The sequence below is a fragment of the Salarias fasciatus genome (assembly GCF_902148845.1).
Source record: "Salarias fasciatus chromosome 7 unlocalized genomic scaffold, fSalaFa1.1 super_scaffold_4, whole genome shotgun sequence".
NCBI classification, from domain to species: Eukaryota; Metazoa; Chordata; class Actinopteri; order Blenniiformes; family Blenniidae; genus Salarias; species Salarias fasciatus.
The window spans coordinates 3411376-3432051 of NW_021941229.1; the positions used below are offsets into that span (position 1 = coordinate 3411376).

The following is a 20676-nucleotide window of genomic DNA, read 5'->3' on the forward strand; positions in this document are numbered from 1 at the left end:
TGACAATAAAAATTGTAGTTAATATAAACATATTTCACAGCTGTCAAAGTACCATCACAACAACATCAACAACAACAACAATAATAATGACAAATATTATTTATTATTATTAGCTGTAAATATTGAAATATTTACTAAGATTGTCAGAATTAATTGCATTAATCATTACTATTTAATGTAGCGATGACTAAAGATTAATTTTTTAAATCGTGATTAACCACATTATTAGGCTTTTTTTCAGTTTGAAAACTGTATTTTTAACATTGTGTTAAGTCGGTCTACATGGCACTTTATTTTGAAAGAAACTCCAACAAAAAAAAGGAACGCTGAAACTTCATAACTGATTGGACGTATGGAGGCTTTACGTTATGGACTGAAAACTGCCTTCAAATGCAAACCAACAACATTTACAAACTGCAATTCAAAGCGTGATTATTTGTGTTTAACTATGGAAATAATGCGATTAATCATGATTAAAAAAAAAAATCTTTTCACAGCCTTAATATTTATATACTTACAGGTGAAAAGCTAATTTTGAATTGGAGAGTGAGGCTCACCGCGGTACGGGTCGGGCTGGTTCAGGTCCGGAGAGGTGGCCGACTGGACCGGCAGCTGGGGCACCGGCACCTGGCCCGCCATGGAGTGTCCGCCGCGCAGGCCGCCCACGCTGCCGCCGTCTTCTCTGTGAGAGCCCACCTGGAGGGGGGAGGGGTCAGAGGGGTCAGAGGAGTCGTCCGGGACCGCAGGAGGTCAATCAGGTCATTTATCAGTGCTGTGTCCAGCTGCAGGTCGATCCGATCAACCTCGTGGAAATGCAGATTCATGTTTTTATCAAACCGACACAACAATTCAACGATCATCTGAGGGACTCCTGAGATGTTAGTGCAGATTTCTTCATGGCATGACGGACGTTCGGTCTGTCTTCAGGGTGAAAAACACTCAGAAAGTCGTGAGCCTGATGTACCGAGAGGCTCTTCTGGCTGCAGTTCCAGCGCTGCCCTGTTGAGGGCGACATCTGCCTTCATAAGACCCTGAAGACCTCCGTCTGTCTCCCTCACATCACTCCGACTGCTGTGTGTGTGTGTGTGTGTGTGTGTGTGTGTGTGTGTGTGTGTGTGTGTGTTCCTATCTGCATGTCTGACATGTATATTTACAATTTATCTTCTTTTTTTGGCTCGTTTTTTTAATGTTTTTTTTTTTTTTTTATGAAAATGAATTGTTTCTACTTGTTTTTAGGTTTTTCCAGGGATGCAAAGTGTGTGTGCGCGTGCACTTTGCTGAATACTATCCATCTGTCTACCACACACACACACGCACATGCAAACACACATGACAGCACAACAACTGACAATTATCTTAATGCCCATATGTTTAATTGTGGGATTTCTAATTCCCAGAGCAGCCAGCAGCTTCCAGCAGGGACTCAGTGTTTTGGCACGAGATGGGCTCTCTTTGTGTGTGTGTCAGTGTGTGTGTGTGTGCGCGCGATGCCAGCCTTCCTGTGGCATCCCGCGGCTCGGAGCGCTCCCCCTGCCTCTTTGTTTCCCGGCGAGCGTGCGAGCGGCGCGGCGCAGGAGATGCGGCTCTGATAGGCCGGCGAAGGCTTCTGAACACTAATCAGAGCTGAGTGGCAGCTGAAAGGCGGCGCCGCGTCTCTAACTGCCTGATAATCAGACTCAATGGCCATTTCATTTCACTTCATTCATCCGGCCTGACGGCCCCGATCATGTTCACGGCTTTCTGCTGGAGAGGGGGGCGAGGAGGAAGAGGAGGAGGAAGAAGAGGAAGAAGAGGATGAGGAGGATAAGGATGACGAAGAAGAGGAGGAAGAGGAAAAGGAAGAAGAGGATGAGGAGGATGAGGATCACAAGAAGAGGAGGAGGAGGAAGAAGAAGAGGAGGATGATGAAGAGGTGGCAGAAAAGGAAGAGAAAGAGGAAGAAGAGGAGGAGGCAGGGGAGGAGGAAGAATAGGTGGTGGAAGAGGAGGAGGAGGAGGAGGAAAAAGAAGAAGAGTATGAGGAGGATGACGAAGAAGAGGAGGATGAGGAAGATAAGGAGGAGGAGGAGGATGAGGAAAAGGAAGAGGAGGATGAGGAGGAAGAAGAGGAGGATGATGAAGAGGTGGCGGAAAAGGATGAGGAAGAGGAAGGAGAGGAGGAGGCGGGGGAGGAGGAGGAAGAGGTGGCAGAAGAGGAAGCGGGAGAGGAGGAGGAGGAAAAGGAGGAGGAGGGGAGGGTTATGAGGAAGAGGAGGGGGCGGAGCTACTTTGCCACGACCAATTAGCACAGAGTGACGTTTCCATTAATCAAATGTCAACTTCATGTTTGAACAGCATTACACACATTTTGACATTTGTGGGCAGAAATGCAGTGACGACTGACACACACACACACACACACACACACACACACACACACACACACACACACACACACACACACACTGCCAAAGGCAACACAGTCCCATCTAAAAGCAGAAAAAAGAAAAAAACAATTCCTCATGAGCAGCAGCAGAGAGAGGAGAGGAAAAACTCCCTTTAAGAGGAGGAATTCTGCAGAACCAGACCCTGGTCTGGGTCTGGTCTGGGCTCTGGGCTCTGGGTTCTGGGTCAGAGGTGGGGTGGCTCGTTGTGGTCCTGAATAAAAACCAGCTATGTGGAGCAGAGGGTCTTTCAGGGAGCCGCAGAAATGTGCTCAGTGCACCTTTTCCTCGAACAACTTTTCTAAAAAACTTGAAGAAGGACTCTGAGATCCTGGAAATAGCAGAACAGGTTCTACTTGGGAGCTAACGTAGACACATCATGTATAAAATCTAAAGTTTTAGGGAGAAAGATTCCAAGCAGCTGAATCCGAGGACTTTCTGAAGAAATATTTAATGAGTTGGAAAAGTAAAAGGTAACAAAGCGGAAATCTGAGATACAACCTATAAAATAGCTTCTAATTAAAGTCTACAGAGAGAAGTCGTGGCGAGCCAGTTGAGGAAATGACCTCCACCATATTCACCACTGGACGAGGAGCTGCTTTCAATATCTATTCAGATCTATTCCGACGGTGGAGGTCTCATTAGGAGTTGTAAATTGATGTTGTAGTAAAACCTCGTCTTTCCTCTTCTGTCCTCACTGCCTTCATGCTGTCTCTCCAGGTTCTGCTTGATCAGTGACTCTGTGTCTTTTTGTGGTTTTATTACGTTTAATTTTACTTTTGTGTGTCTTTTTGTGGTTTCAAGGCGCAGCCGTCCTCCAGATGACGTGGCCCTGCTCTTCCCTCCACCTGCATGCTGCAGCTTTGCACCAGAGGAAGAAGAAGTGGGTCATGAAAGAAGAGCGGAGCGGCTCGTCATGTTTACATGTGAGCTTTTTGCTTGTTTCAAATATTTACTGGAGTCCAGCGGAGTTCAGGAAACCGACGGCTCAGATGAAAGTCAAGACGCGCACCACCTGTGCTAATGCTAACAGCAAACTGCTCCGCCTCCACAAACAGCAGGAACCGGCTAGCTTTAGCTTCAGCCACCACAGGAAAACCTCCATCTCCAAGAGCTTCAAATTCCATCCATCCATCCATACGTCTGCTCGCACCCCTTATTTATTATTTGCGTCTCGTCTTTTCTTTCCGTCCTCTGCCTTTCATCACCGTCCGGATTCCCAAATGCAAAATGGCAGCGCAGTCGGAGACAAGAAAGGGCGGCGTACATTTTTAATGGCGGCTTTTATATTTTAACAAGCCTTCCTTCTCTCTTGCTTAATTTAGTTGGTTGAGGAGAGAAAAGGAGGAGACAGACGGAGGAGAGAAATATAAATAAATCACACATGGAGTGATCTGCGGCGGCGGCGGCGGTAAATCCGGCGCCACCAGGCGCACACACACCTCGTTTCCCAGCATCCTTCAGGTTTCAGGTGTCTCACTGTGTGAGGATGAGTCTAAATGAACGTGTGAGCCTTTTTTTTCTTTTTTTTTTTTCATCTCTGCTGCAAACTGCAGGAGAAAGTTGGGAAAAATGACTTGAAATGTTTGTTTGGTTTGTTGTGATTGAAGCATCAAGTTTTGTCTCAAAGAGTCGCTGAGGCAAAGAAAAGCTCTGGAAAAGTTTGACTTCGCTCAAATATTTAGCGTCGGATGTAGCTGCAGCACAAATACACACAAAAACACACCTCTGAATATCAAATGTAGCATTGAATCCTTCAAAAAGTGGAAAAAAGTGATCCTAAAATCAGATTAGAATTCCCTAAACATATAATAAATGAATGTTATCCAGTGAAGTGGTTAAATTAAAATTCAATGCCCGTGTGTGTGTGTGTGTTGAACTGGAGACTGCTGACATAAAGCGACTCATACCCGAAACACAACATGTTTAAACCCACTAAAATGACTTTCATGTGAGTTTGTGCACGTGTGCGTGTGTGTGTGTGTGTTTATTCAAAGAAGAGCTTAAATTGATGGCATCCAAATGACTGCGGCCGATTCATTTTTAACGGGATTAGCGGTTGTAAAGAGAGGAAATACTTCAGACGGGAGCGTTGTGAAGAATGGAACTTGACTTTAATACTTCACACTGTTTGATTTCTGACTTCTGCACAATAACACAATATCACTCATGCTGGATTACTCACTTCTAAAATTAGCCTCGACGCTCATTTAAACTCTTCATTAGCAGATTTTATCACCGTGACACGTGATTTCCATTGTTTTATGGAGGATTTTCTTCTCGGCTGAGCAGGAGAGTGTGAGCGTTGAGACGAAAAAGCACGGTGAAGGTCGCCGTTTGAAAATGTTTGTGTCTGAACTGATTACACAGGAAGACGAAGGGAAGAGGGTTTCTGGGTCAAGAGATTAGACACAAACACACACACACACGCATGCACACACACACTCACGCATACACAAAGGTTTGCAGCACTTGCGCAAACTTGCTAAATCCAGTTTATTAAGGGAAAAGAGGAGAGGCAAAAAAAAAAAAGAAGAAGAAAATACTAAACAAAGCTCCTACATTCAGAACTCCACATACATGATCTTAATCAGGTTCATCTGAACCAATAGAACTATCTGGTTGTGCTTCACTTCATTTCTCATATTTCAACACTTCAGAGATGTTTCAATTGAACTGAACAGATAGTGAGGGCACTGAAACATTTTGGTCTCCACAAAGGAAACGGGCCTGAAAAATCAGTGGGTTATCAAACACTGGGCCCCACAAATACAGGAAAACAGGAACACACACACACACACACACACACACACACTTACACGCACGTACGCACACACACACTGCGCTGTGCCGCGACAGCGAATCCGAGGCAGGAGAAGAAATTACTGTCAGTTTTCCACCTCTGCAGATTGTAATATTTCATCCCAGATTAGTTGGATGTTTTTTTTTTTTGCAATTTCCACGTGTCGCTTTCAATTATTGTTGGTGACCAAAACCGAAAACAAAGGAAAAACAAACCAGAAGAAAAAAAAAAAAAACATTTGCAAAGAATTTAAATTGGAACGAGAGACGATGCTGAAGAGCGGGGGGGGGGGGGGGGGGGGGGGGGGAGCTGGAAAATGCAGAGTTAAAGAAAAAACATCACTGTTCAGCCTGGTTTGAAGACTCAATGTCAGATCCATCAGTACAACTGAAACTCTACAAATCAGCGAAGATTAACAGTAATCCAAGACCCTCCTTAAACTAGAAGATTTCTAGATAAAAAAAAAAAGACAAGTTGAAGAATGTAGGTGAGGAGGTCGGGGTCGATGGACGGTTCAACAAAATCCCTGCACCTTCACCACAGTATGTTTCCTTTTCAAAAGCCTTCCACTTCACCACAGCATTTTATTACTTTAACACAGTAACTAGGAAGTGATCAGTGATCTGAGACAAACCGGTTTATTACACTGCAGAGAGTCAAAACAGAAACGAACAGAAGTGAGCGAACTCTGCGGTGTAGTCCCACGTCCCACCACTGGGGGACGAAGTGAGGCTCTGTCTGGAAGCAGCAAAAGAAATGTCCCCACAATGGACTCATTTAACTCTGCTGCATGTTTATTACAGCTGCAAATTAACACACACACACACACACACACACACACACACACACACACACACACACACACACACACACACACACTTCCTCCAAACTGTACAGTCTTTCCTTTGTGACCCAAACTTTGACAGAAAGCACCTGTTCAGTCAGCACACACACACACACACACACACACACACACACACACACACACACACACACACACACAGAGCGAAGCAGGATTTTCCAGTGGCGTGACATGAACTGTGTGTTTCTCTCATGTAATGAGGATTTGAACCAGCCCCTCGTTTAAGACGTCATCTGAAAATGACTCAAACTCAGGAGAGGGAAGAAAACGATGCTTTCAGGTTAACATGATCAACATTTCTCCTGAGGAACACAATGAAATCTCAGTCTCATCAGACAAAATAAGGTTTTTTTATTGTTTTTGCAGAAAAGTCTAAGATTCATGTTGACAGCTAAATTTTTTGTTGTGTTTCTGGCTTCAGGGAGAGACTGGAAAAGAAATTAAAAATAAAGAAAGACGAGTAGAAACAGTCGTTCTAGCTGTGAATGAAGATTAAATTCACCAATGTGAAACTGACTGAACCACTCAGAGATCACCTTCTGTTTTGTGGTTTGTTTAATGTTTTCCAACTGGAAAATAATGATCTTAATTAGTAAATAATGATAATTAACATTATTAGAAATGATCATGAGTGTGTCAGCAAACCTTCATCAAACTGGTCGTACTGCTAACTTGTTTTTTGTTGGTTTATGTGTAGCTGTAGTACTGCTGTTTACCACAAGGTGGTGTGTAGCAACCAGGGATGCGATATCTGAAGGCGATTTCATAACTTGATGATAAGAGACATCAAGAGTTTCGGGTGTGTGACGCTTCTTCCCAGTGAACAAATATGGCAAACACTGATACATGTGAAATACAAAAATATTGCTGGTTTACGATGCTTTTATAACCTTTAATTGAGAACAGATGAAATGCCAGAATTACCAATTCATTTATTAACGGGCAAACCGCTGCCCCCAGTGGTCACAAGTGGTGTTTCTAGAATCTGACCAACTGTAACTTTGAGGCACTTTCCATTAATTCAGACTTAAATCAAAGAAAACAGCCTCAATAAACAGAGTTTAATTTAAGGTAATTTTATTCTTTTATTCCTACAACAATGTTCTGAGCATCATACCTTCCATTATCTCACGCGACTCGACCTGAGACTCAAATCACGTTGCTTTAAGCAATTATCAAGGCTGTTAAAGTTTCTTTATCTAATTATCTTCCTGAACCAGAGGCTGAGCACCGGCGTCCGGCAGTCGTAACCCCGTCCCGCCGTGAATATTCATGAGGCGCCGCACAGCGAGAAGGTGAGAAAAACATTAGCATATCTCAGCGCTGCGCATTAGCATGCGGTAATTTATTCCTTCTGGAACAACGTATATGTAGAAACGGCGCGCCGTGAAGGTTTAACAAGACTGATGTTTTTCATTTCTGCTTCATGCCATCAACATATATGGCGGTTCTCCATGATGGATTCTTCTCGCTGTTTGACTGAAACGGCGTCTTCCGCCGCGAACGGAGAGTGATTTACATCCGCTTAAAGGACTGAAATAAATGTAGGCAGAGCATCAAGAGGCATTAGTGTGTTTTACTGCAGATTATGGTCCATTTCGCCGACTGTAGCGCTGCTTAATGGAGGTATGAGGGTGGAGGGGGGGCTCCTCCCTCTTAACCTTTCGCCTCCTTTTAGAGTCGCCCTTCAAACGGCGCAGTAAAACACCGAGCGTGACTCCGGCACATCATGGAGGCGGACGGCCCAACAGAAAACAGAGCTCCTCACGGCCTCCCGCTGTTTTAAATCACAGTTTAGTGGAGAGTCACGTCACCGAGCCAGCGCTACGCTAACGCGAAGGCTAACGCTAACGCTACGTGGGCTTTCAGGAGGCCGCTGGCGCTTTGACACCGACCCAACTGAGCTCCACCACCACCACAGAGCTCCACGAACAGGTTAAAACCATCGCATACACTGCCCTGTGTGTGTGTGTGTGTGTGTGTGTGTGTGTGTGTGTGTGTGTGTGTGTGTGTGTGTGTGTGTGTCTCACATCAGTCTGCCACCTGTTTTCCTCAAGTTCTGACCTCACCCTGCAGGCGTCTCTGCCGAACCCTGCCAAACTACATACAGCTGTGCGTGTGTGTGTGTGTGTGTGTGTGTGTGTGTGTGTGTGTGTGTGTGTGTGTAAAAGCAAAAGACAGGAAAGTTGAGTTTAGGTTAGATTGGAAAATTGAAACAGAAGTGACAGAAAATATGTAATCAGGTAAATATGCGGTGAAATCGGGGAAGTGTGTATGTGTATGTGTGTGTGTGTGTGTGTATGTGTGTGTGTGAGAAAGAGAGAGAGAGAGGGAGAGAGAGAGAGAGACTAAACATCTGCAAATGGCTAAATGGAAAATAACGAGGTGAAAATCAGCAGAGCTGCAGATGGAGAGAGGAGGGAAGAAAAGAACGACAGGAAGAGAAGGAAAAGAATGACAAGTAGAAAAAAACAAATGAGAAAAAAGAAAGAAAGAGGGAAGAGGAGGACGACAGAAGAAAGGGAAGAAGAAAACAGAAAAAGGAAATTTAAAGTGAATGTTTGTATGAGAAACATTTGTTTCAGTCAGAATGAACTTTCTCTCTATTCTTTCTATTCTCTCTATCAAGCCCCGTTAAAAGTCTTTCATAGCGTAAGAAACCTAATGTGTGTCACTGTGACTTCCCATGTGTGGCATTTCTTCAGAGAATTAGCCAAATGTGACATTTCCCAGATTACTGTCCTCTTCATCACATGGATGAAGGTACATAATTCAATCAGGGGGCTCCTCCAATGGCCATGATTACTAACTGCCTTAACCTTTCCTCATAATTACTACATTCTGCCTGCTAATTATCTAATACTCGCTCATAATTAGGTGAGAAAATGTCCAGTTCTTTTAATTTAATTTTCTCTGCAAAGGAACGTCTGTGTGGCGGCTCGACACCGATGTTTAAAATGAAAACCTCATGCTTCAAGTTAATGGCAACACAGATCCACTGACGTGTGTGTTCATGTTCCTGTTTTCCTGTATTTTGGGGTCCAATACACAGAAGCGACATCGGGTCGTTCAGCCGATACGACGACCAAAACAGTAAAATCTGCAATGTTTGAGACACGTTTCCAGGTTAAAATGACATTTGAGGGTTAAAGCTAGATCCGAGGTTTGGTTGTCGTAATGCAGTTCCAGTCAGATCCGTAGCCACCTACTGGCCCCAGATGGTATTACTGGTATGGTGACGGACCAAACAACTGACACTAGTGTGACTTACAGTCTGGAGAATAGAGTAAAACATTCAAAACGAGTGATTCAGACAAATAAGATGGACTGAATTAAACTCCTCAGTTTTTCTGACTGGAGTTCAGCAACGCCGTCGAATCTCACAAGTCTGGGCCGTCCTTCCATATTTGTCGATCATTTTGAAAACACAGAAGACAGGTCCAATTATAATGAGCAGGACTACAGTTCTGACAGCAATACACCAGGAAACCCTCCAAGAGGCGCAATACTCCTGACGAGTGAGCGCACGCCAACGAAGAATCCACTTATATCATTTCCTCATGATGCCAAGACACCGGGGTTATTTTTCAGTGGGTAATTGAGTCCAGCTAATCAGCGCAGAGCAACATGAAGCAGAGCCACCGTCTTTCCAATCAAATCAGCTGAAACAGGAATGTGAGGCTGGAGGACGAAGGATTGGACGGGAGGAGAGCCGCCCTGGTGTTCCTCTCCAGAGGACTCATCTGATTACCGAAGAAGAGAGGCAGGGAGGCAGGCGACGCGTGTGGAAGAGGAAGAAGACGAGGCTGAGAGGACGATGATACAGCGCAGGACTACCAGAGAGCGAGAGAGAGAGAGAGAGAGAGAGAGAGAGAGAGAGAGACAGCTGGACAGACATGCGTGAGAAGGAGATAATCTCTGTGGGAGTCAGCCAGCATGCTCACACACACACACACACACACACACACACACACACACACACACACACACACACACACACACACACACACACGCGCGCAAACAGAATTACTTGTGAGGCCCACTCATTGACAAAACTCCTTCCTGACGCTAACAGTAACCCAGCTGATACCTTCAGCTCTGAAACCACGTGTTAACTCACATTATAGAGGAATCCACTGTGGAGCTTCACGTCTACGACTCAACAACGTCGCACAAACTCAAACCGTCCATCCAGAGAGGGTTTTCTACTGTGCTGAACGACGGTGCCTGATGTCGATTTTATTCCTTCCTGGAAATCACCCTTCTTTACTCCAAACTTCTCAATGATCAGTTTTTAAAATTCTTCAACCATGTCAATCTTAATCTCAATCTTAAACCCCCGTCAGGGCCGTTCGGACCCAGAGAATGGAGCTGGGACCCCAGAAAGAGTTAAAAACACACAGATACACTCACAGGTGTTGTACATTTAGACAACAACACTTCAAAGTAAATAGCATAACAAAGAGCAGAGCCAGAGCCTGAAACCCCTCCCGGACTGGAGCAGTGAGAACACAGCGAAGCCTTCATTAAAGCCACATCACAACAGGCCGCTCCTCGGTTTTCCCTCTAATGTACTTAGGCTGCTAATAGCTCAGATGTGGTGGAGTGAATCACAGCGCTGGGATGTTCACATATGTATCCCACCGGGCGTTTGGGGCAAGCATGTCAATAAGAGGCTGGAAAAACCCTCAGATGTGGTTCAAACGGTGACTGGACAGACGGGTCCAGGACAGCGCGACGGGATCCGCCTGTAATCTGTTCAGATGAGGAGTCTCTGGATGAGTTACATTAACAGGAACCTGATTTTGAGCATAGATCGTTTCACCACATTCGAGCCTAAACACACACGTCACACACGCAGAAGTAAAGCCTTGTGGAGGATGGAAAAACAGGTGTATGGAAAGAGTGAGCGCGGGATCCAGGAACGAGGGCGCAGAGTGCAGGTAGAGCAGAAAGCCGCCCGATTCGGACACAGTCCAGGCTTGGAGAAGGTAAACAGCCGGAGCCTGACTGAACATGTTCAAGGCATCTGGATGTGTTTATTCTGCGCGCTCTATTTCATAACGCTCTGCCTCCTACATCTCCTTATGTCACACAGCTGTTTGCTTCTTTGTGTTTATTGTTTCAAGTTGACAAAAAAAGAAAGCCTAAAGTCTTAAATGTGGAAAACATTACGCCGGCCTCACTTCGCGTTTCCAGTTGAAGCCTCGTCTCCCCGGCTCCGGGAGGGTCGCAGTTCAGTCCATATTCACACTGTTGACATTTTCCAACTGATTGTCCCATTTACAGATCTGGTTAAAGTCTGTCAGGCCCAAGAAAAGACGCTCAGTTCAGTTGTTTCATGTTTATTAGCGACAGGGAGCACGAACGATCCGGCCAGTTTCAATCAGCTGCTGGTAGTGTTTTTTTTTAAAGTACCATTTGTCAAGGGTGCTTTTTCTGTCAATCTGAGAAAAGCTGTTTTCCTCTGGGTGGAGCTTCAAACTAAAGAAAAGCTTTGTTTTTAAATTCTTTGGTAACAGCTGCCTTTAGGCCCCATTCAGTCAAAATGCGTCACTTTTACATTTTCGCTTAAAAAAAGTTTCATGTTTACGCCGCAACATTTCGAAAACAATGGTCATGGAGACGGCCATCAAGTAGACAGACCGCCAAGTTGGACTGTTATTACAGTAACTGTCAACGGAGAACCTGGACCAGAGCCAGGACCAGCAGAATCTGGACTGCCAGTCACGGAAAGCATGCTTCTTATTGTCCTTCTACTGAGCATGTGCAGAACAACTGCTTACTGCGGGCGAGGTGTTCAGGACCAGCAGCAGCGTTTCCTTTGTGTTTAAAGAAAGAGTTGTTTTCGCCCATCTGAATGAATGAATGACGTGCATCTGCAGTGGCTCCAAACACCGCTGTCGTATAAACTGACACGAAAGGTTGTTGGGAGTTTTCACTTGAAATTGCTGAACATTTAGCAATCAATCCACTAGAGGGCGTCGCTCTAAAGCACCACACAGGCCAAATACTAAGAAGAAAGTGTAATTCCTTCATGGACTTGAACCATTATAGCTTTCACCATGACTGTCAAACCCTTCAGGTCTCAGCGCTGCCCCCCATGGCTGCTGGTGGCACTGCACGAGCTGATCCTGTTCTGTGAGCTGAGATACACACCAGACAAAAGGCTCGCTGGGTATCTGTCACGTCACGCTCTCACTAAGTTTGTTGCGGTTCAGAGTCTTTGAGGCCAAGATGTGGAAGAACCGAAGCTGGAATCACCAAACAAGCCGACTCTGCTCGTCTCGGTACAACGGCAAACCCGACAAAAGCAGCAGAGAGCAGAAAAGCTTTAAACAAACCCAACACAGGATGTGACAGACTTCAGACACGCTTTTTCAATAAAGCTCTCTGCTGCCCCCTAGAGGAGGCCCATCGACCTCGAAGCCTCAGCATATGAAGAAGAGTGTGTTCCTACCATGAGCGAGTGTCTGTTGGACGATAGTAGTCCCGTCCCGTAGCCGCCGCCCAGAGCCCCCATGGCGCCGTTGTGCGTGTGCGCCGCCCCGATGAGGCCGTGCATGTCGCCGTGCCCGCCGCTCATGCCCGTCGACGGGCCCCACCGCGTGGCTCCGCAGGACGTGGATGGCGTCGTCCAAACGCTCCAGACGGTCCTCGATACGACTTTGCTGCAGAAAGACGGCAACGGTTAATATCAGTCACACCACAAAGATACAGTCTGAGGCCCAAAACGGCCGTTATTCCATGCAAACTGAGCAAAGCGACACTATTTGGTGTAACTTTCCTTTAGAGGTACTTCATATGGATCATTGTTGCACTTTCAATGACATTTATGTCCCAACTTAACCCAAACCTTGACTCTCGCTCTAATCCTCACCCTCATTCTTGAGTTCGGACTTCCCAGTCATTGAGATAATCTCAATCTCCAATCCCTCATCCCTAACCTATTTAACTGACTGGACCTCTGCTAGCTCACACTGAAATTACTGTTATTTGAGGTATGGAATCACCGAACTGAAACCCCCCCCAGCACGCCGAGCGCCTACCAGAGAGTGAAGCGGGGCCTCGTAGTTGGGCGACGACGCTCCCTGCCCGCCGTTCCTCGACCAGACGGCTGAGCTGGCAGCTAGCGGAGGACACAAGCAGAGAGATCATCAGGAGGCGACATGATGGGAACAAGAAAAGGTCAGAGCAGGATTAACAGCAAGGACGGCGTAAGAGGATTCAGAGAAAAGCCAGATATGAGGAGTCGATAAACACGAGACATCAAGTCTTCCCGCTTTTGTTTTCAGCCGATTCTGACATCCCTTTGTGCGCACATGTGTTGTGGGATGGAACCAGTGCATGCTGGGACGGACTCCAGGCCCCACGTGACCCTGCAGGAAAACATGCTTCTGCGAGGATTAAAGGCAGAAGCTCCTCTGCTTTCAAATGTTGAAGAAAGATGCCAAACGGACGAAGCGTCTTTGACACACGGGGAGACTCTGATGGCCGCCAGTCGGACGCTGAAGAGCGGACAACAAACAAACGGACTCATATCTCACGGCACAAATGCTAATATTGGCTCTTTTGTCTTTGAGGAGGGAGAAGTGGTTGATTAGCATGAGCTCTCGGCAGGATAAACAAGCTTTGTGTGGCTGTGAGGGGTCAGGTCTGAATCGACAGGTCTTATTAGCTGGTAGGCTGCGGACAGACGGCGACTCCGGTGAATTTACATCAATATGAGCTTCACAGAGGCGACGGGCCGGCGTGGAGAGCCCTTTCAGCAGATTTCAGAGGAGGAACAAGAGGAAGAGCAGCTGGATCCCATCAGCCACGTGCCAACATGCTGAACGGACCCAGTCTGTTTTTTAATTTTACCCTGTGATGGGAGTAATTCTGTTAAAATTTTTAGTCACGAGTCTAACTAATGACCTTTTCCAGCGCTACAACGCTACTATGGTACTGACAATAATATCAGGCACAGTTCTGTTACTACAATTCAACACCTTCAGCCTGGTTTTTCCTCCAGATGTGTCGACAGAGCAGGAAGTTTGTTCACAGTTAAGAAGGAACCGTATTGGTGCAAAGTGCATCACGTGACGTGACAGAGATACAGCCAGAGAGAGCCCTGGTTATCCACAGGTAGCTTTTTAATGGAAATCTGTTTATATACATCTGTCAGTAGATGTATGTCCATGAATGTAGAAATGTCATCTACAGTTAAATGAAATTTGATCGGTGTCTTGTCTCATATATCACACAACGTTTGAATAATTTAGATTAATGAAGTGTTTCCTGTTTGTTAATGATTCTGTCCAGTGTCCATTTATTTAATTTAGACGAGATCCAAATTATTTGACACATTTAAACACTATTTTAAGTAATACGAGTTTTTTTTGCCTTGTAATTACTTTTAAAATACTGTAACTAAGTTACTTTTTTATAGAAATAACCAGTAAGTAATTACTTTCAAAAAGTAACTTGCCCAACACTGCTTTCACATTTCCCATGTTAGTTTGACTTCAGTGGATTCAGAGTTACAGCCGAGAGTTTTTCCCAACTTGTTGCTTCACTGTTCTTCACACAACAACTTGCAGACTCCCACTTTGAAACTGGCATGTTTTTTTCATTCTTGTACCAACTATCGTTCCTCTTGATGTTTCAGCAGAACATCATTTACAGACCGTCTGTCTTGAGAGGTTCTCGTTAGCGCTAAAGAATTCCCACACCGTGGAAGAGACCCGGTACTCTCCGCGGGATCGGAGCCGACAGAGCGCTGAGTGTTGGTGCAGGTGCGCCGTGGCCTGGCCGTGGAACCTGCCGAGGCAGGTAGAGCGCTCCACATTCCTCCTTTGTTCCCCCTCCTCGCTCCCCGCTCGCCCCTGCCCTCCTCCTCCTCCTCCTCCTCTCTCTCTCTCTTTGCCCTCTCCGCTGATCTCTCCCTTGTAACTCTGATCTCATCTCATTAGCACATGTTTCTCTTTCTCATTGTCTTCCCATTTTCTCTCCCCTCTCCTTTATTCATATTACATGCTCATTTCCATATGCTAATTAATGAATAATCACCTGGGCACATTCATGTGCAAATACAAATATATGTATTAAACGGCAGGGCAAATTATTCCGAGTCCGATGCTGTAAAACAGCCCCACAGAATTAGCCACAGATATCAATTTGCATGTAGTTTGCTCTAATAGGCTTCATTTCTAATTTGTAAAAAGTGGAGTAACTCTGACACAATGATAAACACCAATTATGGTTTAGCAGGCAATATCCTAGGCAGCTATAATGATGATGAGGAGGAGGAGGAGGAGGAGGAGGAGGAGGAGGAAGAGAGGAGGGGGCCGCGAGGTTTCGCGAGCGATTTGTCGAAGTGGCGCTCGTAATTAAAGCTATCAGTCACGAGGCGCGGCGCCGAAATATCAAACGGTGTGTGTAGCGGCGACAATTAGAGACAAATTCGACACAACTATTATTAGGAAAAGTCATTTTTCACTTTAAGGAGCGGCTGGAGTTTACAGCATTAGCAGAGAGGAGGAGGAGGAGGAGGAGGAGGAGGACAGCGGCCATTATTAATGTGTTTTGGGGGCATTGTTTAAACACGTTCAATAAAAACAACAAATCCTGTTACATTTGTTGGAAAAATGATTTGTCTGAGATTAGATTCTCCCTTCCAGAGCTGCAGACGGCGGAGAATAAGCTCAAAAGAAGATGAAAGTCCAGACAGAGGCTGGTTAACGTCTCTGGAAACAAGTTCAAACTTCTGGATAGACACCAACGAGGATCTTAGACGCGTTTGAAGTTTATTAGGTTCAGATTTTTTTGAGTTTAAAAGTTGGATAAGTCTAATAAGTCTAAAAAATAATAATAATAATAATAAAAAATAATTAATACATTAAAAAAACAATAAAAACTTGATTTTTCAACTCCTGGAAGACAATTCAAATTGTAAAAATCAACCTTTTACATCCAGGCTGGATCAGATCTGGACATTCTCCACTCAAACATCAAGACGTTTTGACCCGTCGTGACAGAGTCTCAGGTCGGGTCTGGAGTCATCAGAGTGTCAATCACTGAAAACCTAAATCCGAGTCCAACATCAAGCCTCTGCAGTGTCACACTGGAATGTCACGTCTCCAATCTTTAAAAATGAAAATTTACGTCACTGGAAAGTCTTTAGTCTTTATTAAAAAAGGAAATCTGACTCAAATCTGACAAGTCTGGTAAAGCAACAAATGTAAAAGTGTCAAATTTCATGTCAAATGAAGTCGCAGGTCACTGTGATTCTTATTAAGTCCCAAATCAAGGTTGAAAGTCAGACTCTGAGTCTTTAAATTCAGGTTTGTGTCGTTTTGCTGATCTGACGTCGGCTCTGCTCTCTCCTCCTGCCTGTTTTCACCAATCAGCCAATGGGGCGGCCGGCGTTTACCTGTGAGGGAGGGCGGGGAGCCGACCGGGGTGGAGGGGTTGGACGAGAAGCTGTTGTTTGTGTGATCTGGAGAATAGATCTGAAAAAACAAACAAATATAACAAAACAACAACATAAACAAAGGAACAGTCAGACTGGCAAAGGTCGCACAACAACGCGAGTTATACGTTTCAAAAGAACTGAAATGAATGGGGAGAAAAAGAGGGATTATAAAATCTGTGTGTGTGTGTGTGTGTGTGTGTGTGTGTGTGTGTGTGTGTGTGTGTGTGTGTGTGGGCTGTACTTACCGAAGCGAGTGCTTTCCCTAAGGCGTCTCCTGTCTGAGAGCTGCTGGCTGCTCCGCTCTGTGCTCGGTTAGCTGTGACACACACACACACACACACACACACACACACACACACACACACACACACACACACACACACACACACACGAGGGAGAAGAGGGATGTATTCTTGTAAATAAGGATGTTGTTAACTACATATTTAATTATTCAGCCCCTCCGTTTTACACTGAAACCGGCTGATCGTTCATTAGGAGGAAATTAAAGCTTCGCTGGGAAAGAGGCGTCCAATCAGGAGCCTTCCTAAAACTCCCATTCCCTCAGTTTCATCAGTCTGTTCTTCTTGTGACTGCCTTTAGCCGATTTCTACGGCAGCGCAGCTTCATCTCAGTCGTGGCTTTATTCTTAAATAAAGCTGCTAATGAGGTTGATATAAACTGTCCTCGTCAGAAAGACGAGCGTTCTGCAGGTTCAGGAGAGATTTCAGAGAAGTCCAGGATAAAAAGTACATCCTCACATTCCTGATGATTCCATGTTCGTCTAAAATTCCAGTATCTGAAGCGAATGATGGTTTCCTCTGGTTGGTTTGTGAAGACTTGGGAAAGTTATCCTCCCTGGATTGGATCCCAAGCTGTACAGTTTTTGGATAATGGAGGTGATTCTGTCTATTCTGGATGTTCCATGGTCCTGCTCCAGGTTCCAGCTCAGGAGTCCGGCTGTTGAGACGTTTCCCTCGTTGGAACAAGATTCTTTGGTGAAGAAGCTGCTGGACTGAAGACGTTCAGACGATCGTCCATCAGGACCTGACAGTGAAACAGTTTATGCTCCTTCGAGAGCTTTCCTCCTCAAACACCTTCAGCAGTCGTCCTCCGAGGAGTGAGAAAAGCTTTTGTTCCTTCTTGATTCTGTTTCTTGAAGAGAATCCGACAGTTGGACTGATCCGAGTTTCCCATCCAGAGCTGTTCATGGTTCAGATCAGCTGATCAACAGGCTTCCTGAATAAGAACAGAGACCTTCCGCTGCCTGCTCTTCACTTCGGGTTGAAGCTTTCTTAGAAAAAGACATTCGTCAGTGAGTTCCTCCTGAAGACGGCCGGGATCCACGTCCTCAGCGTCTTAGAGCTGCCGACAAACATGGGAAGTATTTCAGCCTCTTGTCTGCACGGGAAGCTTTCTTCCTCCTGACCTCTGACCTCTGTTACCTCAGAGAGGGACAGCAGCGTGTGGAGGAACCACTGATTCTGTCTACTGTCACAAACCGAGTCCGTCTTCCAACGAGACGGGAATCAAACACACTCTGCTAGGAACCCACTTCCAAAACTGGCTAAACTGTACTGTCGAGAGTGTGTGTGTGTGTGTGTGTGTGTGTGTGTGTGTGTGTGTGTGTGTCCGGTCTTTAGAAACAAGTAAATCTCTTTCACACACTTCAAGAGCACTGAGGCCAGATAGGAAGGAAGTGACCTCACACACACACACACACACAGCTTGCCTCTCCTGATAGCAGATCCCAGATGGGAAGTGTACGCTTGCACACATACAAACACACATAGACACACACACGCACACACACACACGCACAGCAAAACAAAAAGGAAAAGAAACACATCCTTTCATGGCGAATGAATCCATTACTGAGATTGGCAGCATCGGACTCCTTTAAGCTGTGCTGAGAGAGAGAGAGAGAGAGAGAGAGAGATAGAAAGAGAGAGAGTGAGAGAGAGAGAGAGAGAGAGAGAGAGAGAGAGAGAGAGAGAGAGAGAGTCCGGGCAGCATATGTTTTGGGGTTAAAGCCTCGTGTCTCTCCTCCACACCACTGGCCTAGTAAACCATCCGAGGGATTACCGCCCGGCACACACACACACACACACACACACACACACACACACACACACACACACACACACACACACACACACCGAGCCGCACTTGATGCATAATTTAGAACATATGCAGGAGAAAATCTTTTTCATAAATGAGAGCTTATAGCCACAAAGGAGCAGAGCGTTCAGAGGATGAAACTGATTTCGATGTGCCCGCGTCTCTCTCTCTCTTTTTTATTTATTTATTTTTTTGTTTTTTGGTCCATCACTTCTATTTCTCCTCCATAATTCAAACCACTGGTTTGTTTCTCATGCAGTCGATGTCCAATCGCTTTCCTCCATATAAAGTGTCCAGTGCGAGGCTGTGGTTCCTGATGGAGGCTCTGAACCTTCCAGACCGGAGACCTGATGGGACGTTTGTGTCCATTTCCAGCAAGAAGACAGTCAAATGGGACGTCTCTGAGGAAACAGTCCCCTCAGTCCTCAGCTCCACTCATCAACAAACCCGGAAGCGAGCTTTGAGGCAGATCACACCTTTCAACACATGAAGGCTTCTCTCCATCAGCGGCGTTGTCCCTGACTGACGTGAGTGTGTGTGTGTGTGTGTGTGTGTGTGTGTGTGTGTGTGAACCGCACCACCGTTAATAAAAGGCCAGAGACACGTTGGTGTGTGTGTGTGTGTGTTCACGTGTGTCACAACCTCCACATTTAAACAAGGACCGCATGTTTTTTATTAGCGTCGTCTTGTGTTTACACTCATCTGCTCTGGCTTATGTGAGTGTGTGTGCGTGTGTGTGTGTGTGTGCGTGTGTGAGATCTCTTCGTGGAATGCCGGAGATGTCTCCTTCTGAAAAACTTTCAATCTGTTTCTTATTGCCGTCCTATTTGTTCTACGGGGCTCAAAGCAAGGGGTCCATATGGTATGCTGGATGTGTGTGTGTGTGTGTGTGTGTGTGTGTGTGTGTGTGTGTGTGTGTGTGTGTGTGTGTGTGTGTGTGCTGAATGACTGAATCAGAGATGTGACTGCAGCAGGCTACCTGTTGACAGGAGGAAACCTCTGATCCAGCTGTGAAACATCAGCCGACACTCATCCACCTCCAGGATCTTTTTTTTTTTTAATTTAATTAAAACCAATAAAATAAGGACAGAAATCATCCTTCAATCAAACCTTCAGTCATTAAAAGTTTGCCTTTGTGTCTTTTATAAACTGAGTTCAAAGCTTCTTTAGACAGAGTTAAAATCATTTCCATACTGGGCTAAAGGTTATATTTTGTCTCAATTTGTTGAAAAAGTTCCAATATATACTTTTCTAAACAACTATTTTTTGTATTTGTCCTACACTCATTCATACATTTTAATGAGACTTTTCTCGTTTTCAAGTACACTTAAAATTTCAAGGATTCGACCAAAACACAGAACATCGGTGAGAGCATGCCATCACTCAAGAGAACAATAAATTAAATAAATGGAGAGATCCAGAAGGAGAATCGAGCCAGAGCCGTCGTGTTCAGTTCAGTCACAGGTTTTACATTTTACTCTCGAGTCAAATGTCTGAAAGTCTTTTCTGTCCCAGAGAGTCTGTTGGATTTACAAAAGTCAAACTGGAGTCGAGCGTCGGAGTTTGAGTCGGAGTCAGAAGTCTGAGGTCTGCAGCTCTGAATCCCTCCCGGTGAAAAACCCCTGGATGACTTCCGGTGATGCAAGCGCTCGGGTAGCCACGTATTTTCGGAGCTCCGGCACATTATCCTGCTTTAATTATATTTATTGGGCGTTAAAAGACTCAAAATCGGATTTTAATCCGGGTGATGTCCCTGGATCAGCTGTGGAGCAAAGCGGCTGGCAAGATGCCCCCAAAAAACACCACTAAAAAGAAAGATGCAGCAGCGGCTTCTCCTCGTGTTGGCGATGCTATGCTAGCAGGCGGCGCTAGCCCTCCATCCACTAGCCTGGAAGCAGACCCGGGGCTGACCAAAGCCCTGGAGGCAATGACGGCAAATATCGCTGAGATGATGGATGAAAAGCTGGAGAAGATGGCGCTTGACATCAAAGCCAACATTTCCCAAACCTTGAAAG

The 20676-nt window shown here is 45.4% G+C and overlaps 1 protein-coding gene across 1 annotated transcript in view; it reads right to left on the reverse strand.

Moving 5' to 3' along the window:
- The window catches only part of tcf4 (transcription factor 4), a 181827-nt gene that overhangs the window by 8957 nt on the left and 152194 nt on the right, over positions 1-20676 (reverse strand). The window contains 6 exon segments of the mRNA XM_030085513.1: positions 558-696; positions 12548-12688; positions 12690-12758; positions 13137-13216; positions 16502-16580; positions 16789-16859. Coding sequence (XP_029941373.1) covers positions 558-696; positions 12548-12688; positions 12690-12758; positions 13137-13216; positions 16502-16580; positions 16789-16859 — 579 coding nt within the window.